This window comes from Mobula hypostoma, chromosome 5 (genome assembly GCF_963921235.1).
Source record: "Mobula hypostoma chromosome 5, sMobHyp1.1, whole genome shotgun sequence".
NCBI classification, from domain to species: domain Eukaryota; kingdom Metazoa; phylum Chordata; class Chondrichthyes; order Myliobatiformes; family Myliobatidae; genus Mobula; species Mobula hypostoma.
The window spans coordinates 141847921-141873175 of record NC_086101.1 but is presented as its reverse complement, the minus strand read 5'-3'; the positions used below and the strand labels follow the sequence as shown (position 1 = coordinate 141873175).

Here is a 25255-nt window from a genome sequence, read left to right as displayed (position 1 = left end):
CCATCCACAGAAAATCCTTTCCAAACGCTGATCAAATGGTGCCCCAAGTTGGCTGTGTTGGGCCTTATAATTTAACATAAATGGACACTTTAACAGCATTTGATGAAGTTCCATATAAGAAACAATCAGCTAAGCTCAAACTGTGGCGATTCTTAGAATATCTTGAGTATAAATAAGTGATTATGATTCCTTAATTACAATGCTGGAGAAGTTCCAACTGGGTGAGTCACAACCTGGGTAAACTAAACTGCAGGCAGGTGAAAATATTGAATTTACTAATTGCAAAAAGAATCACATTTATAACACAAGTTAACTTTAGGATGTAGATGGCATTATATTCCCTCAAAGCTTTGAAGGGCCAAATGATCTACACTCGCTCCTATTTCTTATATTGTTATGCTACATTATATTACATTTCAATCTTTTGTTTTGCTCTTTTTGCCAAAGTGGATTTGTGCTCTTGCAGGTTAAAAAAAATTTAATTCTATTCTTTTTTCACAATAAATACTTTGTTTTCAATTATTAGCACAAAGATTTCCTTCACCACAGTGGATTTGTTGTCACGTTTAACTTCTTGTTTGTGTGAGGCTGCTTCAGCTGCCAATGAGGATGTGTTCATTTATTATTGTACACAGTTGATGGACACACTGTCTGAGTAATAATGTAATGTCTAACCATTCCTTCAATTTCAGCAATAGGTCCCCTTCATGGCACAAAAATAAAACTTCTAACACCACAATTTAATAGTTTAATCTGTTGATACGGTTTTTATATGTCAGCTTCCTCAGTGCTCCTGCCACCTAATTTCTATTGTTAGGCTTTCTGCTTAGCTGTAATGTAATAGGGATTGCCATAATTCATTGTAGATAACATTCCACAGAAAAGGGACAAAAACGCAAAAGTCCTGTGAGGAATCTCTTGTCCAATGTTCTCTCGGCTTGTCAACAGACAAAATCTACAGCAGAATTCATGCCCTAGACCTGACCGCAGAAAAAAAGAAAGGTAGTACTGTCCAGAAATAAAACTTTCAGAACACTCTAGAGTGATATAATTCTAAGACACCTGCATTGCTTAGGCTGCACATATTGGCAAGTTCAAAAAAACAACATGAAGATCTAGTTGTTTTTATAGTTGTTACAATTTATTGTTTTATAGCTTGTTTCAGTTTGATTGCTTGTTTCTTGGCTCTATAATGAGTGCTAGCATGGTTTTAATTGACATAGTTCATTTAAGTGCTGTGACCAGGCTTACAAATATCTGAGTATTAGCTCAAAGTGATGTCAAAGAAGATAATACTTTATGAAAGTAAACTATTTAGGAAAATTGCTTAATTATATATCATTTTCTATAATAACAAATCATCTGGTTGACTCACTTTGCCAAATTTGTGTTTCAGTGTTAGTCCTGCCCTCTGGAACTCAGTGATGATATCAGGCTTATAATCCTTTATCATTATTCCCAAGTCCACATCTTTACTGTATGGGATTATGTTACATTGTCTGAACCATCCTAGAAAAATCAGACATCAAAATTCAAGACAACAAAAGAAACATCAGAGGCAATTTGTAGCTGTTGTAATGATTCATGAAAAATCAGCAAAAGTTAGCAATTTCAAGATTCAAGATTGTTTAATATCATTCTTCAGTACACAAGTGTAAAGGAGAATGAAATGATTGTTACTATGGATCTATACAGCATAAAAAAAACACAAGAAGCATAAAGAATACAATAAAAAAGACAAAACACATTAAATATAAATAATCTGAATATAAATATACATATAAATAATCTGAATATAAATTTAATAAATATAAACAATTTGATTTGACAGCAAGATGTGATAAGAACTTTGCTTGGCTTTGCAAAACTTAGTTCAATGCAACATTAAGATCTCATTTTGTTTCTGAAATTACAGTACTGGGCTTTTCCATTACAGCCATGACAAAAATGCTTGAATAGGTCACTGACCCAAAACTTTACTAATTTTTTGATCTACCAATGCCACCTGATTTTCTAAGTATAGGGAACCCCTTCCTTACAAGGATGAGGATTTTTGCATTCCTAGAAAACTATTAATATTGCAATTTTCCATAATGTAAAGCCCATTACTTGTGCATGCTTAATGAAACACAAGTTGAAAACATTATATGTTTACTTTTTATCCTTACATAAATTTTGTGAGAGCAAATTCCACCTCTTAAATTTATGGGTAGTGATTTGTGAATTCCACAAGGGAACTTAAGTAACACAAACAACCGTATTCTGGGTTGCCTGTACTCTGCATATTTCTTGTTTTTATTACAGATTTTAACAAGTACAATATTTTGGTTTTGTGCTAACAAAAAACATTGATACCCAGTATTATCAGTAGCACTGCCTGCGAATTTAACAATGCAATTCACTATTCTATGATATCCCTTACTTCCATAGTGCCTTTTGCTTCAACGCTTGACAGTATTCCTTTTACCAGTCTTGCCCTCCTTACTCTTCACTATCCCAAAATTTCTCTGCTATATCTTGCTTGTTGTACTGTTTCCTCTCCTGCTCAGCCTATTCCACTTCTCACTAATTTGTACTTCTAACTTCCTCCAGATGCATTGTATAAACTCAGTCTTTGTCACAGTCTCCCTATAGACACTCAATGGCCACTTTATTAGGTATAATTGCTTGTTAATGCAAATATCTAATCAGCCAATTATGTGGCAGCAACTCAATGCATAAAAATATTCAGACATGGTCAAGAAGTTCAGTTGTTGTTCTGACCAAACATCAGAATGGGGCAAGACATGTAATCTAAGTGACTTGACTATGGAATGATTGTTGGTGCCAGATGGGGTGGTTTAAGTTAAATCTCTGAAGAATAAACTTAGATATGTATACACAAGCCTCTGGAATAACGTGTGTACTAATAGTTTATACCAATCAAATTTTAGTACCCTTGGTTCTTTTAATCACAGTGGACCAAAATTTCCAAGTTCTCTTCTTCATTTTACAAGACAGCATTTATTTAGTTTCTCTGAGCAGCTGACTTTAAACTAGATGCACGTCAGGAAGGAGAAGTTTCTTATAAGAACTATTTCAGTATTAATTGGGCTGATTGCTTTTAATCTGATGTATATTTTCCTAATGGCACACATTACCATTAATAAACAGTAACAAGAAAAGTCCAAAAAATATCTGTCTTCTTCACCATTCAACAAGTTCACGGTGTCTCAAATGATCCCTATAGCCTTGTGTTTCCTGGTCTTCATCAATCCAGCATGAATATCTTTCGGTCATTCCTGAAATTCCTCCAACAAATTGACTGTAGGTTAAATTATATTATTATAAATGATCTTTGAGGAACCTATGGTCCTCTCATGCTCCCAGCAAAATTCTCAAATTCCTTTTATGACCATACACCTTCTAATTCTTTCAATCTTAAAGCCACAAGACCACTGAACTTCATAAGCTGTTGGGACTCTGAATGAATACATTCTCCAATCTCTCTGCCTTATTTCATGAAGTTAAGTGCAATTCTATATTTGTCGAGCAATCCTAAGTAAATTTTCAGTAATCTACTCCAGAAAATGCACAAGATGCTTCACCAAGACACGTTCCACTGCTGAGCCAGAATGGCACCTTCTGTTTATCCAATGTCCTTGCAGCCAGATGAAGCAAATGCTTAGCTTTTTTCTTAAAATCTGTGGCATCTTGACTTGTGTCTTCAGGGTATACCTATTATGAATGAAATGCACATGGTACATAAGCAGAGTAAAACCGAGCCTCTTTTAGAACTGATGTGCCCTTATGAATTTAGACTTTTTATTTATATAATTTGATATTAATTATAACATTCCCACCCAAAACAAACTGTTACAATGTTACGATATACACAGATAAATGATAAATACACAATTATTAGAATAAAATGACATTAAAGCAAATGAGCAATAAACATTAAAGAATGATATCCAAACAAAAATATATTTTTCCAAGAAATGATAAATTCCTTGCAGCATTTTAACCATCTGCCCACCTACTTCCCTAATGAAATCATTAATTATTTGATTTATGTACAATAATTAAAATGATCTCATTTTCACATTCTTCTTAACAGTGTGGGGTTTAATTGGCTAAGCTCTTCATTTCATCTGGGATGAGGGCATTGTCTATCCATAATAAGGACAGAAAATATGATAGTTACTCATTTTATCAAACTGATGAAGTTATTTTGCTGCTATTACAGTATACCCCTTGGAAAACAGTGCTGTCCCCATAAGCCTGCTACTCTTGTCCTTGATGGTAGCATTAAGAGGTGGCAAGAAACTACAGTGCATTTTTTTTCCCTAGATGGTACATGCTGCAGCTATAATACGCCAGTAGGGGAGGGGCAATGTTTAAGGAAGTCAATGAGATAAAAAAATACTTTGCAGTGGAAGGATCATGTGGGCATAGTTGGGAGGTGTGCCCACACAAGCGAATGGAAACAAACACAATGTACGTTTATATACACACACGAATATGAGGAAGATGGAGGGATATGGACATTGTGCAGGTAGGAGGGATTTGTTTTTGTTTTTTTAAAAAGGTGCTTTTTAGCAAGTTTGGCACAACATTGTGGGCTAAAGGGCCTGTTGCTGTGCTGTACTGTTCTATGTTCTATAATCTTGACCTACAACTTGTGGAGTGAATACGTGTAGCCAATTAATTCCGAAGCCTTGGGTGCTTATTTGGATATGGATGTACAACAAATATATTCACTAATTTCCTGCGCTATATTGAAAACTGGTTCCTTAAGGTTGTTACAGTTGGGGGGGGGGGTGGTAACGGGAACATGCTCCCACTACCTATTAAAAACTCCCAATAGCGTTCACCTCAAATAGTCTCTGACAACCAAATCCAGCTCCTGGCCTAAGTGTGTGGCTTTGCTACTAAGCCTGAAGGTGGGTTACCAGCGCCTTAAAACCAGCTGCTTCAAGCAGATGGGGCTCGTCAGCTGTGGTTGGTAGCTCATCTAACAGGAAAACTGATCTCAAACCTCCGCTGCCTTGCAGCTATATCCTGAATGGGGAAGACTTCGGGAGTAAACCCCACAGGAAGTATCTGGAGCTGGCGCCCTAAGGCAGTCCTACATTGAGCTCAATGCTGACTGGTAACTCCTGCGACGCCGCTGGTACCAAACTGTATCGGTCTCTGCCATTCTTTTGGGTTCATCAGATGCGTGAAGAAGGAGAGCTTGCTACATGGACAACAGTTTGCTCTCCATATCGTATTGCCCAGGCTTGTGTATCTAGACAGCTAGGATGCAATATCCATGGTTAACTCTGACCAACAGAGGCCTCAGCATATTGACAACTACTTCATGCAGCCAAGCTGAGCTCGTTAATTTCATCAACTTTGCCTCCAACTTACACCCTGCCCTGAAATTCACTTGGTCCATGTCTGACATCTCTCTCCCCTTTCTTGATCTCCATCTCTGGAGAGAAACTGTCTACCAACATCTCCTGTAAACCTACCGATTCCCATGGCTGATGCCCACACCCGCATCTCCTCCATTTCATGGACATCTGCTCTCACCCCATCTTGCAGTCACTTTAACAGGGTTAGAGTTCCTTTTGTCCTTGCCTCCCACCCCATGAACCTCTGCATCCAACACATCGTTCTCTGTAACCCCTGCCATCTTCATTTTCTACCACCAGACACATCTTCATGCCCTTCCCCCACTCTCCACTTTCCGCAGATTGTTCCCTCTGCGATTCCCTTGTCATTCCTCTCTTCCCACTAAACTTCTCCTAGCAAATATCCCTACAAATGACTGAAACACTACACTTGCCCATTCACCTCCTCCCTTACCTTTATTAAGAGCCCCAAACAGTTCTTCAACATGAGGCACCTTAGCTATATATATGTCCCTGTGCATAATATTGTACATTGGTAAGACGTACGTACACTGGGGAACTTAAACACGAGGAATTCTGCAGATGCTGGAAATTCAAGCAACACACATCAAAGTTGCTGGTGAACGCAGCAGGCCAGGCAGCATCTCTAGGAAGAGGTACAGTCGACGTTTCGGGCCGAGACCCTTCGTCAGGACTAACTGAAGGAAGAGCTAGTAAGAGATTTGAAAGTGGGAGGTGGAGGGGGAGATCCAAAATGATAGGAGAAGACAGGAGGGGGAGGGATGGAGCCAAGAGCTGGACAGGTGATTGGCAAAAGGGATATGAGAGGATCATGGGACAGGAGGCCCAGGGAGAAGGAAAAGGGGGAGGGGGGGAAACCCAGAGGATGGGCAAGGGGTATAGTCAGAGGGACAGAGGGAGAAAAAGGAGAGAGAGAGAAAGAATGTGTGTATATAAATAAAAAACGGATGGGGTAGGAGGGGGAGGTGGGACATTAGTGTAAGTTAGAGAAGTCAATGTTCATGCCATCAGGTTGGAGGCTATATTGGGGAACTGCTTTGTTGAGCACCTCCGCTCCATCTGCCAAAGGTGGAATCTCATAGTGGCCAACCATTTTAATTCCTATCCCCAACTGCTGTTCCGACATGTCAGTCCATGGCCTCTTTTTTTGCCACAATGAGGCCACTCTCAGGGTGGAGGATCAACACTTTATATTCTGCCTAGGCAGCCTCCAAACTGATAGCATGAACATCAATTTCTCCTTCTGGTAATTTATTTTTTTTCCTCCCCCTTCCCTCTTTCTCTATTCCCCACTCTGGCCTCTTACCCCTTCTCTTCACCTACCTATAACATCTCCCAGTGCCCCTCCTTCATCCTTTCCTATCATATTCCTTCCTCTCCCGCCCTTTACCTTTCCTACCCACCTGGCTTCACTTATCACCTCCCAGCTATCCTCCTTCCCCTCCTCGCACCTTTTTATTCTGCATCTCACCCTTCCTTTCCAGTCCTGAAGAAGCGTCTCAACCTGAAATGTCAACTGTTTATTATTTCCACTGAGGTTTCCTGACCTGCTGAGTTCTAGCATTTTGTGTGTGCTGCTCAGGATTTTCAGCATCCGCAGAATCTAATGTCACTAATTTCCCTGCTTTGTTTCATGAAGTAAACTGTTATTATTACTGTATATATTTATAGAACAACACTAAATACAGTACTGTGCAAGAGTCTTTGGACCCCAGTTACATAGCTAGTGTGCCTGACTTTTGCACAGTACTGTATTTGTCAATGTGGAGTGGAGAGCCAATTTGTAACTCTGGCAGGAGCAATGGATGTTGGAAATGGTGAGAATGGATTGGAACAGGTGGCAGAGTAGTGCCAGGGGCAGGGGGTGGTGTAGGTACAGGCACACCCAGCACTGAGACACCAGGCAAGGTAATTTAATTCTAAACAATTGGTTTATTGATCATTACAGAAGGTCTCTCTGGTGCTTCCTGCTCCCTCCCTTCTCCATTTCCCCTTTCCCAATTATTCCCCTCTTCCTGACCCCCTCCCTCTCTCAGTCTACAATAGACATCCATACCAGAATCAGGTTTATCATCACTCACATGTCATGACAACTTTTTTTTTTGTGGCAGCAGGACAGTGCCATACATAAAATTACTACAGCACTGTGCAAAAGCCGTAGCACCTTAGCTATATAAAAGTACACATGACATTTTCAGAAAGCTATTCCAGAGTTGTACATCAATATCTAAATAAGCACACAATTATAAAACTAATGTTAATGACTTAAGTTATTTTTTGACTCCCACCTCTCAGTTAAGGGCTTACATACTCTCAAACATTCAACCTTAAATTGTTCGCTCATTACTTTTCTCAGAATGTCCATGGTAAATTATACAAAAAGTGCAATTCAATTTCTGACCAAAATTATTTTGATTTACTTCTACACAAATAGTTAATTCATTTAGATTTTAAAACTTCCTGTCAAAAACAAATGAATTACCCAGGCAGAATTACCTTTTCATCATACTAACCTGATAAAACATCTTTGCTTCCTTGTATCTACATTCAACAAACCTGGAGTGAGAAAACTCCTCAAGGAAGTGTGCTATTTCCTTAGGGACATGGATTTCCAGTCCATCAACTAAAGCTAGGTGTAGCTCAGGTCTATATATATATACATAAAAAAAACAAATATATTTATGGTTAAGCAATTGGATTCTTTACTCCATCCTATTTGAATTTTTTTTCCATATTTCCTTATGTAGTAAAAGAAAATATGAAATAATTTCATCACATAGGAGGCCACTTGGCCTATTGAATCCAAACCAGCTCTTTGAGCAATACCATCAATCTACTTAATTCCATATAACCTATTCTTTCCAAGCATGCCCATTAATACTTGAAGGAAAACCCTGTCACAGAGAACATGTTAACTCCACAGCAACAGCACTTTAGTTTAGAATCAAAGCCCAGGTCACTGGAGCTTAAAGAAAACCACTATCAAAAGTGTCACTGCGAAGCCACAACATATGCCCACAGGCCCATCCAATGTGATTCCCACCTACATTGAGGGAAATTCACAGTAGCCTATTAACCACTAACCAGTACAGTTTTGAGATGTGGGTGAAATTTGAAGCCTCAGGGTAAACTCACATGGTCACGGTGTGCATGTTCAATTATGCATTATGTTATCAATGATAACAAATGAACATGTTTGGTACCAGGACTCCCTGGCTGACATTACCTGGTGCCGCCAAGTCTGATTTTGCACGATAAAGTTTATTTAAGAAGCTCCATGTGATAACTGTGAAGCCCACTGGATTATTGTCCATGTAAAATATACAGCCCAAATAAAATTGAATAAATCAAATACCATCGCACACACAAAGTACTGGAGGAATTCAGCAGATCAGGCCGCATTTATGTCGACTGTTTAAAAAGTTCAAAGTAAATTTATTATCTTTCTTTCTTTTTAAATCTTTTTATTGAGTAAGTATACAAAAAAGGTAAGCCATATAAACATTAATACAATGTTAAAGTATAATAAAATTCCAAAAGATAACAATACCAAAAAGAAAATACTACAAACAATGTAATTTAAGCATAAGAAACCAAGATAACATAATAGTATACTAGATTTTATATATATCAATGGAAAAAAAAAGAAAAAAAAACCCCCAAAAAAAAACCCACCGTGCAACTAACTAAAAGCAAAGCAAAGCAATGGGCTAACTTGAAACCAAACAGAGTTAAACTTAAAATCACGTCCTCAATCCCGACCTCCATTAAAACAGTGAAGAGTAAATTTATTATCAAAGTACATATATGTTACCATATACAACCCTGCGATTCATTTTCTTGCGGGCATACTCAATAAATCCAATGACCTTTAAAAAAAATCAAAGACTGCACCAACAGAGTGATAACCAGTGTGCAAAAGGCAACCAACTGTGCAAATACAAAAAGGAAGATAAAAAAAAGTACTAATAATAAATATATAAATAAACAACAAATATCTGGAACATGAGATGAAGAGTCAATGGATTGTGGGAACAGTTCGGTAATGGGGCAAATTAAGTCAAGTGAAGTTATTCTCTCTGGTTCAAGAGCCTGATGGTTGAGGAGAACTGTTCCCGAACCTGGTAGTGCAAGTCTTGAAGCTTCTGTACCTTATTCCCAATGGCTGCAGCAAGAAGAGAGCACAATCTGGGTGGTGGGGGTCCCTGACAATGATGCTGCTTACTTGTGACAAAGCTCAGTATGGATGTGCTCAATGGTGGAGAGGACTTCACCCACAATGGACTGGTTGGACTTTTTGCAGGACTTTCCGTTCAAGGGCACTGGTTTTTCCATACCGGCGTGTGGTGCAGCCAGTCAATATACTCTCCATGACACATCTGTAGAAGTTTGTCAAAGTTTTAGATGTCACGCTGAATCTTCACAAACTTCTAAGGAAATAATGTACTGTTGTGCTTTCTTCATAAATGCACTTACATACTGGCCCAGGACAGGTCCTCTAAAATGTTAACCCCTAGGAATTTAAAGTTGCTAATCCTCTCCACCTCTGATCCCCCAATGAGGACTGGCTCATGGTCCATGGCTTCCTCCTCGTGAAATCAATAATCAGCTCCTTGGTCTTGTTTACACTGAGTTGTTGTTGTAGCACCACTCAACCAGATTTTCAGACTCCCTCCTTTGTCACCACCTCTGATTCGGCCCACGGCAGTGGTGTCATCAGCAACTTAAATACGGCAATGGAGCTATGCTTAGCCAGACAGTCAGAAGTGTAAAGCGACACGAGTAGAGCAGGGTCTAAGCACATAGCCTTGTAGTGCACCTGTGTTGCTGAAGATTGTGAAGGAGATGTTATTGCCAATCCGAACTGACTGGAATCTGCAAGTGAGGAAATCGAGAATCAAATTGCAAAAAGAAGGTATTGAGCCCAAGGTCTTGAAGCTTATTGATTAGTTTTGAGAGGATAATAGTATTGAATACCAAGCTGTAGTCAATAAGGAGCATCCTGATGTTCCTGAGTTGAGTGAACAGCCAATGAAATGGCTCCTGCTGCAGACCTGTTGGGCCAGTAGGCAAATTGGAGTAGATCCAAGACGCTTCTCAGGAAGGTGTTGATATGATTCATCACCAACCTCTCAAAACACTTCATCACTGCGGACATAAGAGCTACTGGATGATAGTCTTTGGGGCAGGGTACCACATTTATTTCCCTCCATAGATGCTCTTGAAATCCATTTTATTTTCTCTACCTCTGATCTTAAGCCTATAAACCTTTAATAGAACATGGAACATTACACGACAGCAAGAGCCCCTTCGACCCACGATGTCTACGCCAAATCAAACAAAACTTCTGCCTGCCCCTGATCCATATCCCTCTATTCCCTGCACATTCATGCTTCCATCTAAAAGGCTCTTGAATTCCACTATAGCATGTGTTTCCACTACCGCCCCATTCCAGGCACCTACCGATACATGAAAAAAAAACTTGCTCCACACATCCCCCTTAAATTTTCCCCTCTCACCTTAATGTCCTTTAGTGTTGTACATCTCTAATCTATCAATGGCTCTTACCATTTTAGACACCTGTCATATCTCCCCTCAGTCTCTGATGCTCCTGAGTAAATAATCCAAGTTTGTTTTCAAAAACCTACGGCTTTAAATTTATTCTGTAACTGCAAGCTAAAAATCCTAAAGGCTGTATGTTATATTGCTTAATAATATATTTGCAAAAGTGTCAATAAAGCCAATTATCAATTTTCAATGAACAATTAAACTATCAGCCTGTAATCTTAAGAGACAATAGTGCTTAATTGCTACAGGAAGGTTACATACAAACAGGTATTTTCAGACTCAAGACAACTATTTTTTTCTGCTCATCAATTTCCAAAGTAACTCTTTAGTTCTCTAGTTCCTGATTGAATTCACATTACAATCAATTCCACCCATTTAATAGAGATAGTGATTCCTAATTTATCAAGTGGGAGTGCACAGAAATATGAGAAACAGCAGAGAGTAGAGAACTCTACCCAATACATCACGGATATATCATTCCCCACCAGTGGTACTTACAGGAGGCACTGCCTCAAGAAGGCAGCATCCATCAAAGACCCTCACCATCTAGGACATGCCATCTTCTTGCAGTTATCATCAGGCAAGAGGTACAGAAGCCTAAAAAATAACACAATAAACCCTGCTCCTTAGGCTTATGTACTTTCTGCCTGATGGAACAGCTACTTTCCTTCAATCATTTGGTTTTTGAGCCAACCTACAAAACCCTAATCACCTACAGTTAGCAAAGCTATGATAACTTTGATCAGTTTGTACTAAAATTGAGTTCTTTTGTTTTAATTTTGCTTTTTTATGGGAAAAGTTTGTCTAATTTATGTTCCTCTTGTGAATGCTGCTTACATGCTATGTGCCTGTGATGCGGCTGCAATTACACTTTATTGCCCCTGTGCATACGTGTACTTATGCATATGACAAGAAAGTCAACTTTGGCTATCCAAATGTATTATGAAAACATGCATTATCACAGAACCACATATACTCTGAATTTTAAAATGAGATCTAGATTTTGATGAGTAAAGCAAATCTTTGATCACACAGTGTACTCTTACTTGTTATAGGCTCCAGGGTAGCGACCAAAGTGCAATTTTCGGAAATGTATGAACATTTTGTCTGCATTTTGCTTCAGCCGCAACTGCCCGTGCCAGAGGTAGTTACCGCTCCTCTCATAAAACACCACCAGGTGGATGGCGTGACTCTGCAGCTTGAAGATGTAGTGTAGTGGAATCTCAGTTCCAGAAAGACCATCCATTCCAGCCAGTCGTGGGTCTTTACCACTTAGCTCCATCCACTGGAAACCCTGCTCTTCAGCTTCTCTCTTCAGGAACACCTCAGTGAATTGAAAGAATAGTTTTGAATAGTCCAGTAGCATGACAGTCCAAATCTCCCAACAAACTTTTCAAACACCATTTGAAAGACAGCAAAAAACTGTGCAAGAGGTTCTTCCTCATTCACCAAAGCCACAGGGCATCTTGCCAAGAAGGTTACCATTAACTAAACAGAATTAGAGGAAATTTAAATATGTGATAAACAAAATTATACAAAAGTAAATAAAATGCATAATTCACCCCATAACAATGTTCCATTAGTTTCCATTAGTATATGAGTCTAGAATCCAAGGGCATAGCCTCAGAATAAAGGGCTATCTTTAGGACTGAGATAAGGAGGAATCTCTTCAGCTAGCAAGTGGTGAATCTGTGGAATCTGTTGCCACAGAGGGCTGTGGAAGGTGTATTTAAGACAGATTGATAGGTTTTTGATTGATAAGATTAAGTCTACAGAGAAGGTGGGAGAACGACGATGAAATAAAAATCAGCCATGATTGAATGGCAGTGCAGACTCAATAAGCCAAAAAGCTTAATCCTTACGCTCTCATCTGCAGCATTTCAGTTTTTAAAATTTGACAAGTTTTGAATCAACCATTCCGTCTAGCTATATAGAGCTTGATATGTACGCAAGTGGATATTAAATCATTTAACACACAAGTAAAACACCTGATAATCAATAAAATTAATATCTGGTTTCGAACCATAGGACTGCTTCATCACAGACTATTCAGTTAATTGAGTCCATGTGATCTCCTAGTGCAACAATCCCATCAGTGCGTTCCTCTCAGTTTCACTGCAAATTTTCCTCTTTCAAGCCCCTATCCAATTACTTTTTTGAAATCCCCAGTTTCCCTAGTCTAACCCAATTCCTGAACTAGCTTAGTCTTAGAATTGTTTTTTTAAATATCTTCCATCCCACTTAAGGACCTCCATATCCTTGTTAAAAGTTTCTATGAACTTCAGATGTGGGTAAACCAATATTTTCACACATTCAACATAACTCCCTTGCAGTAATTATAAATCCCATACGTTTTACTTGGCAGTTTAAAAGACATATGCACATACACATCCAGACTGCATTGTTCCTGTACATCCTCTGAAATTGTGTCATTTAATCTTTGTTATTTTTCCCAAGATATATCACTTCACAAATTACTGTATTAAATTTGATCAGATAGTTGAATTCACATTCTGTAATCCACAGTCAATAGCCATCTTCTCCATTTACTACACCTACAGGCTTTGCTCATTTGCAAATTTGAAGTTCTATCCTACACTCCCATGCCGAAGACATTAACATAGAAAAAACAAAAGTAATAATCTGGTACTGATCTCCAGCAAATAGCAGCATCATATCCAAAAGGTTATGGACAGGCCAAGCTAGAGCCCTAATCCAACATCTTAGCTGTTGCACCATTTGACTAACCCATCCAACAACAACATTCATTGCTGCAAGTGTCAGGTTCCCTGCATACAATCAGGCAGATATTTTCCTAAGGTATATTCTCACTCTGAACGTATACCCACGAGTGTTTTTAGGGCACAAATGTATTCTCAGCTTCTCTGATAAGTTCCTATCCATCCTGCAGCGGAATTTTAATTCCATGAGCCAAATATTTTGCTGACCAATCTTTTGTGTGGGGCTTTATCAAACATCTTCGACAAATCCATTTTACAACAGCTACTTCAATCCCTCAATATTCCCCATTTTCTCACCACAAAATTCAACCAGCTTGTCAAATCTATGCTAGCTCTCCTCAATTAACTCAGAAATTCTCTGTGCCCATTACCTACCCTTCCCAATTATTGCTCAGATGAAAGAATTATATGGGTTTGCAGTGCCTCAATTCAAACTATCAAAACGTCAATTCCTTCCCCCACACCCAGCCCATAAATGATCAGGTGATGCTGAGTTCCTTCAGCAGATCGTTTTGTGCTTCAATTTTCAACATGAGCAGTCTCTTTTGTCTATGTGGGCTTCAAACCTGCTTTCTTTCTATTATAGAAACATGAGCTTCCAATTACTAAATCCATATTTAATAATTCTAAGCTTTTTTTTATTATTTGCAATTCTGAATCCAAAACATTAAATATAATACCTCATGAAAATGAGGCAAAATTGCTTCTTCTATCTGATTGTCCTATGATGCCCACTAGGTGTCTTCTATCATCGTATCAATAAACTACTTGCACTCACTTCATTTTTCCAGAATTTGCCCAACAGTGCAAATGTGGTAACCTCTCTGGGAGTGCACAGATACTGGCAGCTTAGACCACTGGCTGTGCTTGTGTCCTTGTGAATATTCTCATTCATTTGTCCCAAAACCAAAGGATCAATCAAATACAAAGGAATGTTGTGGGTTGATACCAAGCCAAGAAACTTTTTGACCACTTTCTGGAATAAAACAGACATCAGCATTAATAGAATTACAATAGCCCTCCAGGTAGAAACGAAACAACACTTCCATATACCAAATTAAACTTCTTTGATCAAAACTATGACTATCAAGCACTTGTTCATACTTCATCTGATATGGAATAGAAAGAAGATGTATATATATGGCGCAGCACATCACACAAACCAATCTTCCGTCCTTGGACTCACTTTACACCGCACGCTGTAGGAGCAGTGCTGCCAGGATAATCAAGGACACAACCCATCCAGCCAACACACTTTTCGTCCCTCTTCCCTCCGGGAGAAGGCTCAGGAGCTTGAAGACTCATACGGCCAGATTTGGGAACAGCTTCTTTCCAGCTGTGATAAGACTGTTGAACGGATCCTGACCCGGATCTGGGCCATACCCTCCAAATATCCGGACCTACCTCTCAGTTTTTTTGCACTACCTCAATTTCCATTTTTCTATTTTCTATTTATGATTTATAATTTAAATTTTTAATATTTACTAATTTTTACTATTTTTAATATTTAATATTTGTAATCCAGGGAGCAGGAAGCGCAGAATCAAATATCATTGTGATGATTGTACGTTCTAGTGTCAATTGTTTGGCGACAATAAAGTATAAAGTATTTGTGGCCAATCAAAGCGTAGTACACTTTAATGCCAGTGACAGCAATTCACAAGCTCTGAAGTTTACACACATCAAGATTGGATACAAGTCCAGAGTAAAGCATCAGATTTAACAATAAGATTAACAAATCTTAATATATTACACTAATGAAGCAAGCATTCCAAAATTTCTTAAAAGACGTGAATTTCAATTAAACATTAAATATAGTCACAAGCAGAAAAATACTGACAAAATGATGCAAAACTTCCACAAACAGTTGAGAAGCTTAGATGAGATAAAGTAGAAGATGCTAAATAACACACATAAAATGCTACAAAAACCTAGTAGTCAGAAAGCATCTATGGAAAGGAATAAACAATCCATGTTTGCCATTGGCCCAAAATGTCAACTATTTATTCATTTCTATAGATGTTGCCTGACCTGCTGAGTTCCTCTGGCATTTTGTATGTGTTGCTCTAGATTTCCAACGTCTGCAGAATCTCATGTGTGCATGTTACTAATGTGTGTTTACTCTCTATAAACTCATGAAATTGTAGTCTGTCCAAATAATGTACATACCCAGGGCACGCTATCTTCCGAGGAATAACTTTTTTTGAAATCAGAAGTGTCTGCTCCATTCTGAAATAAGCCAAAACATTTTGTTAAACCAATGATGAGCAAATCCACCTCTGTGTACATGTCACAGTACTACAACTTGCAAAGAAATTATAATTGCATTGCAATTTTTATATGCCAAAATATTCTGAGATGCATCAAAGAAATACCAAACAGAAGCCTTGAGGAGACATTATAAAGAGTAACCAACATTTTTTTAAAAAGTAGTTTTTAAAATGTCTTAAAGAAGGAAAGAGGGAGAGAGACATTTATAAGAGGATTCCAGATTTTAGCACCTTGGAATCTAGAACTTTGGAGACAACAGTTTAAAATTAGGGATGTGCGTGAGGTCAAGTTTAGCTGCTGCACAAATCTTGAAGGGTTGTAGAACGAGAGGAGATTAGAAAAGTAAACCCATTGAGAGCTTTGAAAGTTAGGATGAAATACTTAACCTGGGTGATGTGTAGTTGGGAGTCAATGTGAATAGACTTTGAGATTAGAAAACCAAAACTGTCATGATTTTTGAATAGGACTTCATTAGCAGAAGAGTAAGGCTCCACATTAAAATGCACAAGCTCTTTTACAATATAGCATTTGACTTTCATTGTTAAGATGCGTCCTCTAGTGGCTGCTTTAATTTTTACTAAAACATTACAAAGGAGCGCTATATTTTTCATCTATCCTGTAAGCCAATTTCTTTCATAAGACCTTCATGAATACTTTACTGTGATCAGCACAACTTATTAAACAATCAGAAATCTAAAAATATAAAGATATCTTGTAATAGTTAGCTGCAAAAATCAGTCAATAATTTTATGGACAAAGGCAATGAACAAAACATTAATTATTAAAATGTCACTGACAACACATATTTGTGGGCACATCACTTGTGGTGTCTAGATTTCATATTTAAGACATTTTAATAAATTACAAAAGCATAAAGTTCTGTATTTTCTCCAGTGACTATAACTTCTTTTAATATTTCCAAGAAGTCCCAACTCACCTCAGGGAAGCCACATCAGATAATAGTAAGCCAGCTGATTAGAAATCTTGTCCAAGGAGCAGACATAAAGAACAAAAGGGGAACATGAGGAAATGCCAGAGACTAGGACCTGCCTGCTAAAGACAGAGCTGTCAATAGCAGAGTAGGTAAATAGGGGGAAAATGATCAAAGGGCCAGAATTTAAGATGCAGAGATCTCCAGCAAGGCTGAGGTGTTTTAAAAATGGATGTGGGCTAAACAATGGATTACACTGAAAACGTGTTTGAGAACTTTAAAACCAAAAAGGCATTTGAGTCATTGAGCCAGAAAATACAACACAGAAAGAGGCCCTTCATTCCAAGCTGTCCATGCCCACCATGCTAGTTCCATAACTTTCAATAATTCAATAAGGGAACTGAAAACTAGAGGTCATAGATTGAAGGTGAGAGGCCCTGAGGGACAAGTTCTTCACACAAAGGGTGGTGTGTATATGGTAAGAACTGCCAGAGGAAATTGTTGAGGCAGATATGATAATAACATTTTTTAAAAATTTAGATAAATACATGGATACTTAAAGAAGCATTGAATTTGTTGGGCGAACAGGAATTGGGCTAAGTTCCATTTTTAAAAAAATGTAATTAATCTTTATTGATAAACGTGAGTGTATCTCTTCCAAGAGGACCACAACCTTGTCATTATTTGGAGGCTTGTGTGCTTCAATGACCCGTAGAGCTATGTTGGCTGGAGTCAGGGCTTTGTGCTTTGGCTCTTGGTAGGGTCAGCCATGACAAACAGGTCAAAGGGTAAAGGACAGACTAAAGAGTGGTCCACCAGTTCTCCAAGTTTGGGGATTCATCTCGAGGCTAACAACCTGACTGGTAAAACAAAACTGTTACAGAAATAGCAATGAAGAATCCTTCTACATCTGAGTGCGATGGTATTACTTAGGCTCCACTCAGGACTTTCACGGCAGACATGAGTGAAAACCGAGAGCAAGCTATTGGCACAATGAAGGAAGCTCTAAACACCACCAGATATGAAGGATCTTCATTGCTGCCCTTAAATGCCAGCAGCATAATGGGCAAGTGTGAGCATGTTTCAATCAGGGGTTATAAATCTGCAAGTGTGACTGAAATCAAAATTCACAATATTTGTAGTTTTTGTGCCAAAAAAAAAGTAGGGAGGCGTGGGAAAACAAAATTGTTTTACTGAGACATCTGGTGAAGGTTCCATCTTGTCTTAAAATTCAGTGCTTCCTAAAAAGGAGGTCAATTACCCTTCTCAAAAGATTCATGAAATATTTCCAAAAGATATGGAGAAAGTAATTATTAAAAAAAGTAATTTCGGTAAATTAAACTACAAAGTTTAAATTTTGTAAGATTAAAAGAATTGCGAAACTGGAGCCAAATTTGTAAAGAATACTTAATCACAGGATATAAGTTTAAATTAACAACTTTACCTAATTGCATAGGTAAAGGAGCCCCCAATAACGAAGTTAAATAAAACTGTTTTACAACTTTTAGTTCCAGATCTACCCAAACTGGCCAATCAGTCTTATCAACCCAGTATAACCAAAAAGACATATATCGCAGATTAACAGCCCAATAATACATTCTAAAATTAGGCAAAACAAGACCTCCATCCTTTTTCAATTTTTGTAAATGACATTTACTAATTCTTGGTCTTTTATTATTCCAAATAAAAGATAAAATAATAGAAACAATCCGATCAAAAAACTTCCTTGTCAAAAAAGCAGGAATATTCTGAAATAAATATAAAAATTTCGGTAGAATCATCATTTTAACTATATGAATACGACCAACAAGTGAAAATGTAAGTGGACTCCATCTACTAAATAAATACTTCATAGAGTCTACTAAGGGAACAAAATTAGCTTTATAAAGATCCTTATATTTTTTAGTAATTATAATACCTAAATATCTAAAAGAGTCTGAAACTTTGACAGGAGTATTATCATATATAGAAACAGAATCATTTAAAGGAAATAATTCCCTTTTACTAAAATTAATTTTATATCCTGAAAAACCTCCGAATTCATTAAATAATTTTAACAGGGCAGGAATGGATTCGTCAGGGTTAGATATATAAACCAATAAATCATCAACATAAAGAGAGACCTTTTTAAGCCTTCTTTGAGTGATCCAATTTTTCTACTTTGGAAAAATAAAGGTATTAATTCTTTTTTGGATTTATTTAAAGAAGATAGATTGATGTCCTCTGAACAATTAACTGATAAATATTCTCTTTCACATTCACACTTTTTGCAATACCTTCAAGTTAGACATTTTTTACAAAAATATTTAAGTAATTTCCCTTACATATTGGAGGCTGACCTGTTAGATATTATTATGAGTATGAATCCCTTGATTAAGGGTTCTATTGGAAGAATTTATAATTTATTATTACAATGGGATAAGCGTCCTTTGTCTAAGATTAAACCGGATTGGGAAAAGGAACTTAATTTGACTTTTATGACGGAGGATTGGATGCGGATATTGAAGTTGGTTAACTCTTCTTCAATTTGTGCTAGCCACTCATTGATTCAATTTAAAATTGTACATCATTATCATTTGACAAAGGAGAGACTTTCTAAAAATTTTCCTAATGTTGATAGTCATTGTGATAGATGTAAAACTGAGATATCTACACTGACACATATGTTTTGGTCTTGTTCTATATTGGAACAGTTCTGGATGTCAGTTTTCTTGACAATTTCTAAAGCACTTAAAATTAATTTACAACCTGATAAATTAACAGTGCTTTTTGGAATAGTTCCTCAAAATATTCATGGTATTTCTGTGTCTGACCAACATGTTATTGCATTTGTTACATTGATAGCTAGGAGGGCCATTTTGTTGAAGTGGAAGGATACATCAGCTCCCACTTTGTCACAATGGTTCTCTCAAGTGATGCTATGTCTTAGTTTGGAGAAAATTAGAAGTCAAACCTTTGAACCTTTATTTGATTTTGAGAAAAGATGGGGCTCATTTGCTCGTTATTATCATTTGATTTAATTGATATAATTTTTCCACGATCTAATTGTAAATTCTTTTAGTATATTTTCTTTTCTTGCTGGCAGTTTGATGTTTACTTTTAGAAGCTTTTTGTATGACGCATGGCTCCGGGGTTGTATACCTAATGGGTTCTCTTTTTTTTCTCACTTTCCTGCTTAGTAGTTTTTTTGTTATCACAAAATTTTGTTTTCAATCTTTAAGATGATTTTTTTTGAGGCATTGTAAGTGTTGTTACTTCGATGTACTCATGTTATTTTTCATATATATATATACAACATAAAGTTTTGAAAAGAAAGAGAAAGTAATTTTTCAAATTTTTTGTAAAATCCTACCGAATTACCATCAAGTCCAGGAGCTTTACCTGATTGCATTGACAACACAGCTTTCTGAATTTCATGCTCAGTAATTGGAGCATCAAGGATCTGTTGATCTTCAACAGTAATTTGAGGAAATTTAATCTTATGTAAAAAAGCCTTCACTTTGGAGGAGTCTGCAGGAAATTGAGATTTATAAAGATCGGAATAAAAGTCCTGAAAAATATTATTAATGTCTTCATGATTACTTACTATATCCCCATTATCTTTACGAATCTTTAAAATTTGTCTTTTAGCCCTAGCTGCCCTTAATTGGGAAGCTAAGAGCCTATTATTTTTATCCCCAAAAATATAAAACTGACTTTTCAATTTAAACAAATATCCTTCAATACGATAAGTTAATAATAAATTATATTGTGATTGTAATTCCACTCTTCTTTTATACAAACCAACATTTCGAGAAATTGGCTTGATGTTATCTAACTCTTTAATTTGTTTAGAAATTTTATCTAATTCCATTCTTGTCTGTTTCTTCAGCTTAGCTAAATACGAAATAATCTAACCACGTAAATAAGCTTTTAATGTATCCCAAGTAACTAACTTTGAGACATTTCCTGTATTATTAAAGAGAAAGAACTCTTTTATCTGAGTTTCATTAAACTCAACAAACTCTGAGCTTTGTGACACGTTCTGGAAAACGCCAAGGTGGTCTTGTAGAAGCAACATCTTTCAAATCAAATATTAAGTTTAAGGGAGTGTGATCAGAAATAACAATTGCATCCTATTCACATTTCTGAACATTAAATAGAGGTCAAGGGTCGACTATAAAATAGTCGATTTTCGAATATTTAATATGCACATGTGAGAAAAAGGAATATTCTCTATCACTAGGATGCATATGTCTCCAAATTTCAATTAAGCCATAATCAATTAAGCTTCTGTTTCCTTAATCCTTAAGAAAGATAAAGATCCTACTGAATGTTCATCATTTTGACCTATTTCGCTATTAAATGTGGACACAAAAATTCTTTCTAAGATAATGGCCAACCAGTTGGAAACTATTTTAATTAAAATCATCTCTACGGATCAAACAGGTTTTATTAAAGGCCGTTACTCTTTCTCCAATGTTCAGAAATTGATGAACATTATATACTCATCACTATCCAAGATACCCCAATGTGTTATTTCTCTTGACGCAGAAAAGGCATTTGATAGAGTTGAATGGACATATTTGTTTAATGCATTAGAAAAATTTGGCTTTGGTAATAATTTTAATAAGTGGATTCAAATGATCTACAAGAATCTTATTGCTACTGTTATTACTAATAATTTCAGGTCTCCTTTTTTTCACTCTCACAAAGTACTACACTAGGATGTCCATTAAGTCCTTTATTATTTAATCTTGTACTGCAGCCTTTGGGTATAACACTCCGTGAAGCTAAAAATATTCATGGTATCTCTATAAATGGGACCACACATAAGATTTCTCTTTACTCAGATGATCTTTTGGTTTATATTTTGAACCCTGAAGAATCTATTCCTAATCTTTTGGAAACATTAAATGATTTTGGAAAATTTTCTGGATATAAACTCAACTTAAATAAAAGTGATTGTTTCCATTAAAAGCTCCTGTTATAACGATATTCCATTAAGAATTGTGAATGCTTTTAAATATTTAGGTATTATCATTACTAAAAAATATAAAGATCTTTATAAAGCTAATGTAGTTCCTTTAATGGACTCCATGAAACAATTATTTTCTAGATGGAACCCACTTACACTTTCTTTAATAGGTGGTATTCATGCCGTGAAAATGATGATTTTACCTAGATTTTTATATATTTTTCAAAATATACCTATCTTTTTAACTAAAAATTTTTTCGATCAAATTGATTCTATTATTTCGTCCTTTATTTGGAATAATAAAAAACCAAGAATTAATAAGTATCATTTACAAAAATCTAAAAAAGATGGTGGACTTGCACTGCCTAATTTAAGATTGTATTATTGCGCTGTTACTATTCGACAATTATGTTTTTGGCTATATTGGCTCGATAAGAGCCAAAAACCAGCTTGGATTGATTTGGAATTAAAAGCTATCAAACAATTTCATTTAACCTCATTACTAGGAGCTCCATTACCTTTACAACTTGCTAAAATTCCAGATTTAAATCTCTACCCAGTTATTAAACAGTCCTTACAGATTTGGTTTCAGTTTTGTAACTCTTTTAATTTGAAACAATTTAAATTGTCTAGCTCTTTATATCGAAATTTTCTATTTAAACCATCAATAACCGATCCCATTTTTCTCTTATGGAGAAATAATGGGATCTGTTCTTTTGCAGATTTATTTTGTGGTGGTCGATTGATGACTTTTGAAGAGTTAGCAAATATTCTCTCTCTCAGACACACTTCCTACAATATTTTCAGGTTAGACATTTTTTACAAAAATACTTATCTAAGTTTCCATATAAGCAAGAATCTGATTTGTTGGATACTACTTTAAATATGAACCCTTTAGTGAGAGGTTCCATTGGTAGAATTTATAATTTATTTTTACTACAAAAAGATAACCTCTTACTAAAGATTAAACAAGGTTGGGAGAGAGAACTTAATATGACCTTTGTTAATAAAGATTGGTTGCGAGTTTTGAAAATGATTAATTCTTCTTTGATATGTGCCAATCACTGTTTAATTCAATTTAAAATTGTTCACCGTTATTATTTAACAAAGGAGAGATTATCTAAAATATTTCCTAACATAGACAATTATTGTGATAGGTGTAAAACTGACATAGCTATTTTGTCACATATGTTTTGGTCATGTTCTTCATTAAAGTCTTTTTGGAAATCTTTATTTTCTACAATTTCTAAAGCTCTGAAAACTAATTTACAACCTAATACATTGACTGTCTTATTTGGAATAGTTCCACACAATATTCAGGGTATTTCATCTTTAGACCAACATGTAATTGCATTTGTCACATTATTGGCAAGAAGGGCTATTTTATTGAAATGGAAAGATACCTCTGTCCCTACATTAATTCAATGGTTTTGTCAAGTAATGTCATGTCTTAGCTTGGAAAAAATTAGAAGTACAACTTTTGATCCTTGATTCAATTTTGAGAGAAGGTAGGGTTCTTTTGCCAAATATTATCATTTAATTTGAATTAATTTATATGGTTTCCTTCCAATCTTATTTTATATAAATGTGAATTGGCGGTTGATGATTTTTCTTCTTTATTTATATAGATGATTATAAGTCGTATTGCTCCGGGAGTTGGTTCCTAATGGGTTTTTTTCTCTCTTTTTTCCATTTCTTTCTCTTGTAGTTACTGTTTTTTTTCCCTCTTTTAGTAGTTGGGGTTCTCTTTTTCCTTCTTTTCTTCATCAAAAATATTTTTTTCATTGTCATATTATTCTTTTTTGATAAGTTTCTTTTCTTCAGCTTTATTAACTGTATATATATTAATTTGTGGGCACGTGGCCAAGTGGTTAAGACATTGGACTAGCTACCTGAAGGTCATGAGTTCGAGCCCCAGCCGAGGGAACGTGTTGTGTCCTTGAGCAAGGCACTTAATCACACATTGCTCTGTAACGACACCAGTGCCAAGCTGTATGGGTCCTAATGCCCTTCCCTTGGACAACATTGGTGTCGTGGAGAGGGGAGACTTGCAGCATGGGCAACTGCTGGTCTTCCATACAATCTTGCCCAGGCCTGAGCCATGGAGAGTGAAGACTTTCCAGGCGCAGATCCATAGTCTTGCAAGACTAACAGATGCCTTTTAATATATTAATTTGCTGTAATCTTGTACCATTTTAAAGCTGTAGAAGATTATGTATCAATAAAAAGATTTTTAAAATGAAAATTCAGTGCTTCCACTTCACAACAATTTTAGAGTCAAAATGACTGAAAAAGGAAATATAATGCACTTGCCTTTGTTGAGAAGTATTGTTTGTAATAATACAGCTGAAATAACAGAAAGATTGAACTCATCACAGACAGCAAGCTCAATATTGCAGTTTTACTGATTCGAGCCATTGATTGCTGTTTGTGCCGTCTTCCAGCTCCTGGGGGAAAATAAAAGCCTTCAATGACTACAAAGATTCCAATAACCTTAATCCACTGCTGCAATTTTAATATCTTCCTTAGCGCTCAGCCACCAAATGACGCAAACTAAAGTCATCATAAGTACCCTGCAAACACAACCTCTCGTGGTTTTGAAAAACTAACCAGCTTTTGAATACAGGTCTTGATGAACCGAAATGCCCTCATCCCAGGCAACATCCTGGTGAATCTCCTCTGTACCCACTTCAGTGCAATCTCATCCTTCCAACTGTTTGGTGGCAAAACCTACACACAGTCTCAAGACTGTAGCCTAACAAATTTTATAAAGCTGCATCACAATCTCCTTGCTCTTCTATTCTATGCTCTGGTAAATGAAGGCCAATGCCCCAGGCACCTCCCTCACCACCTACCTGTGCAGCCACTTTCAAGGATCAAAGTTCAAAGTGCATTTATTATCAAAGTATCTACACAGTATATAAGCTTGAGATTCGTTTTCTTGTAGACAGCCTCAAAACTATTAAAAAATTCCACATAACAAACATTGTCAAATACCCAATGTGTGAAAAAAGAACAAATCATGCAAATAATAAAAAAGTAAACAAATAAAAACACAGAGTCCCGAAAGTGAGTCCACAGTCAGAGCCAGATCAGCACTGAGGTGAGTTAAGCCAGTTCAGAAGTCCGATAGCTGCAGACCATAACCGCAAAGCCAGTCAGCGCTGAACCCAGTAAATCTCGTACAGCAGTGAGCTGAACATTAGTTCAACCTTCATCCTCAGCCTTGACACTTCCATCAAATCACGCAAAGAGTAAAAAAACAAAGTAAACGAAAACACACGGAACGTGAACTGCAGAGTCCACAGCAATGGAGCCTGTTCATCACTGAGCTGAGTGAAGCCCGTCCAGGTGCCCGATGGATACAGGCAACAACTGCTTCTGA

General features: G+C 36.7%; 1 protein-coding gene and 1 long non-coding RNA gene across 4 annotated transcripts in view; one reads left to right on the top strand and one right to left on the bottom strand.

Annotated features, from left to right (window-relative positions):
* fktn (fukutin) overlaps positions 1-25255 on the bottom strand; it is a 34054-nt gene that overhangs the window by 6505 nt on the left and 2294 nt on the right. For 2 of the 3 annotated variants that reach the window (XM_063049106.1, XM_063049109.1), the window contains exons 2-8: positions 24184-24317; positions 15881-15940; positions 14490-14687; positions 12017-12294; positions 7916-8048; positions 3588-3717; positions 1376-1509 (exon numbers count right to left, since the gene is read on the bottom strand). In XM_063049106.1, the coding sequence (XP_062905176.1) occupies positions 1376-1509; positions 3588-3717; positions 7916-8048; positions 12017-12294; positions 14490-14687; positions 15881-15940; positions 24184-24288 (1038 nt within the window). In that variant the 5' untranslated portion in view covers positions 24289-24317. The remainder of the gene's footprint in view (positions 1-1375; positions 1510-3587; positions 3718-7915; positions 8049-12016; positions 12295-14489; positions 14688-15880; positions 15941-24183; positions 24318-25255) is intronic. The other variant, XM_063049108.1, reaches the window with a different exon arrangement.
* LOC134347058 (uncharacterized) overlaps positions 3849-25255 on the top strand; it is a 34614-nt gene continuing 13207 nt past the window's right edge. Inside the window, exon 1 of the long non-coding RNA XR_010018065.1 lies at positions 3849-4537. This is a non-coding gene — a long non-coding RNA (uncharacterized LOC134347058). The remainder of the gene's footprint in view (positions 4538-25255) is intronic.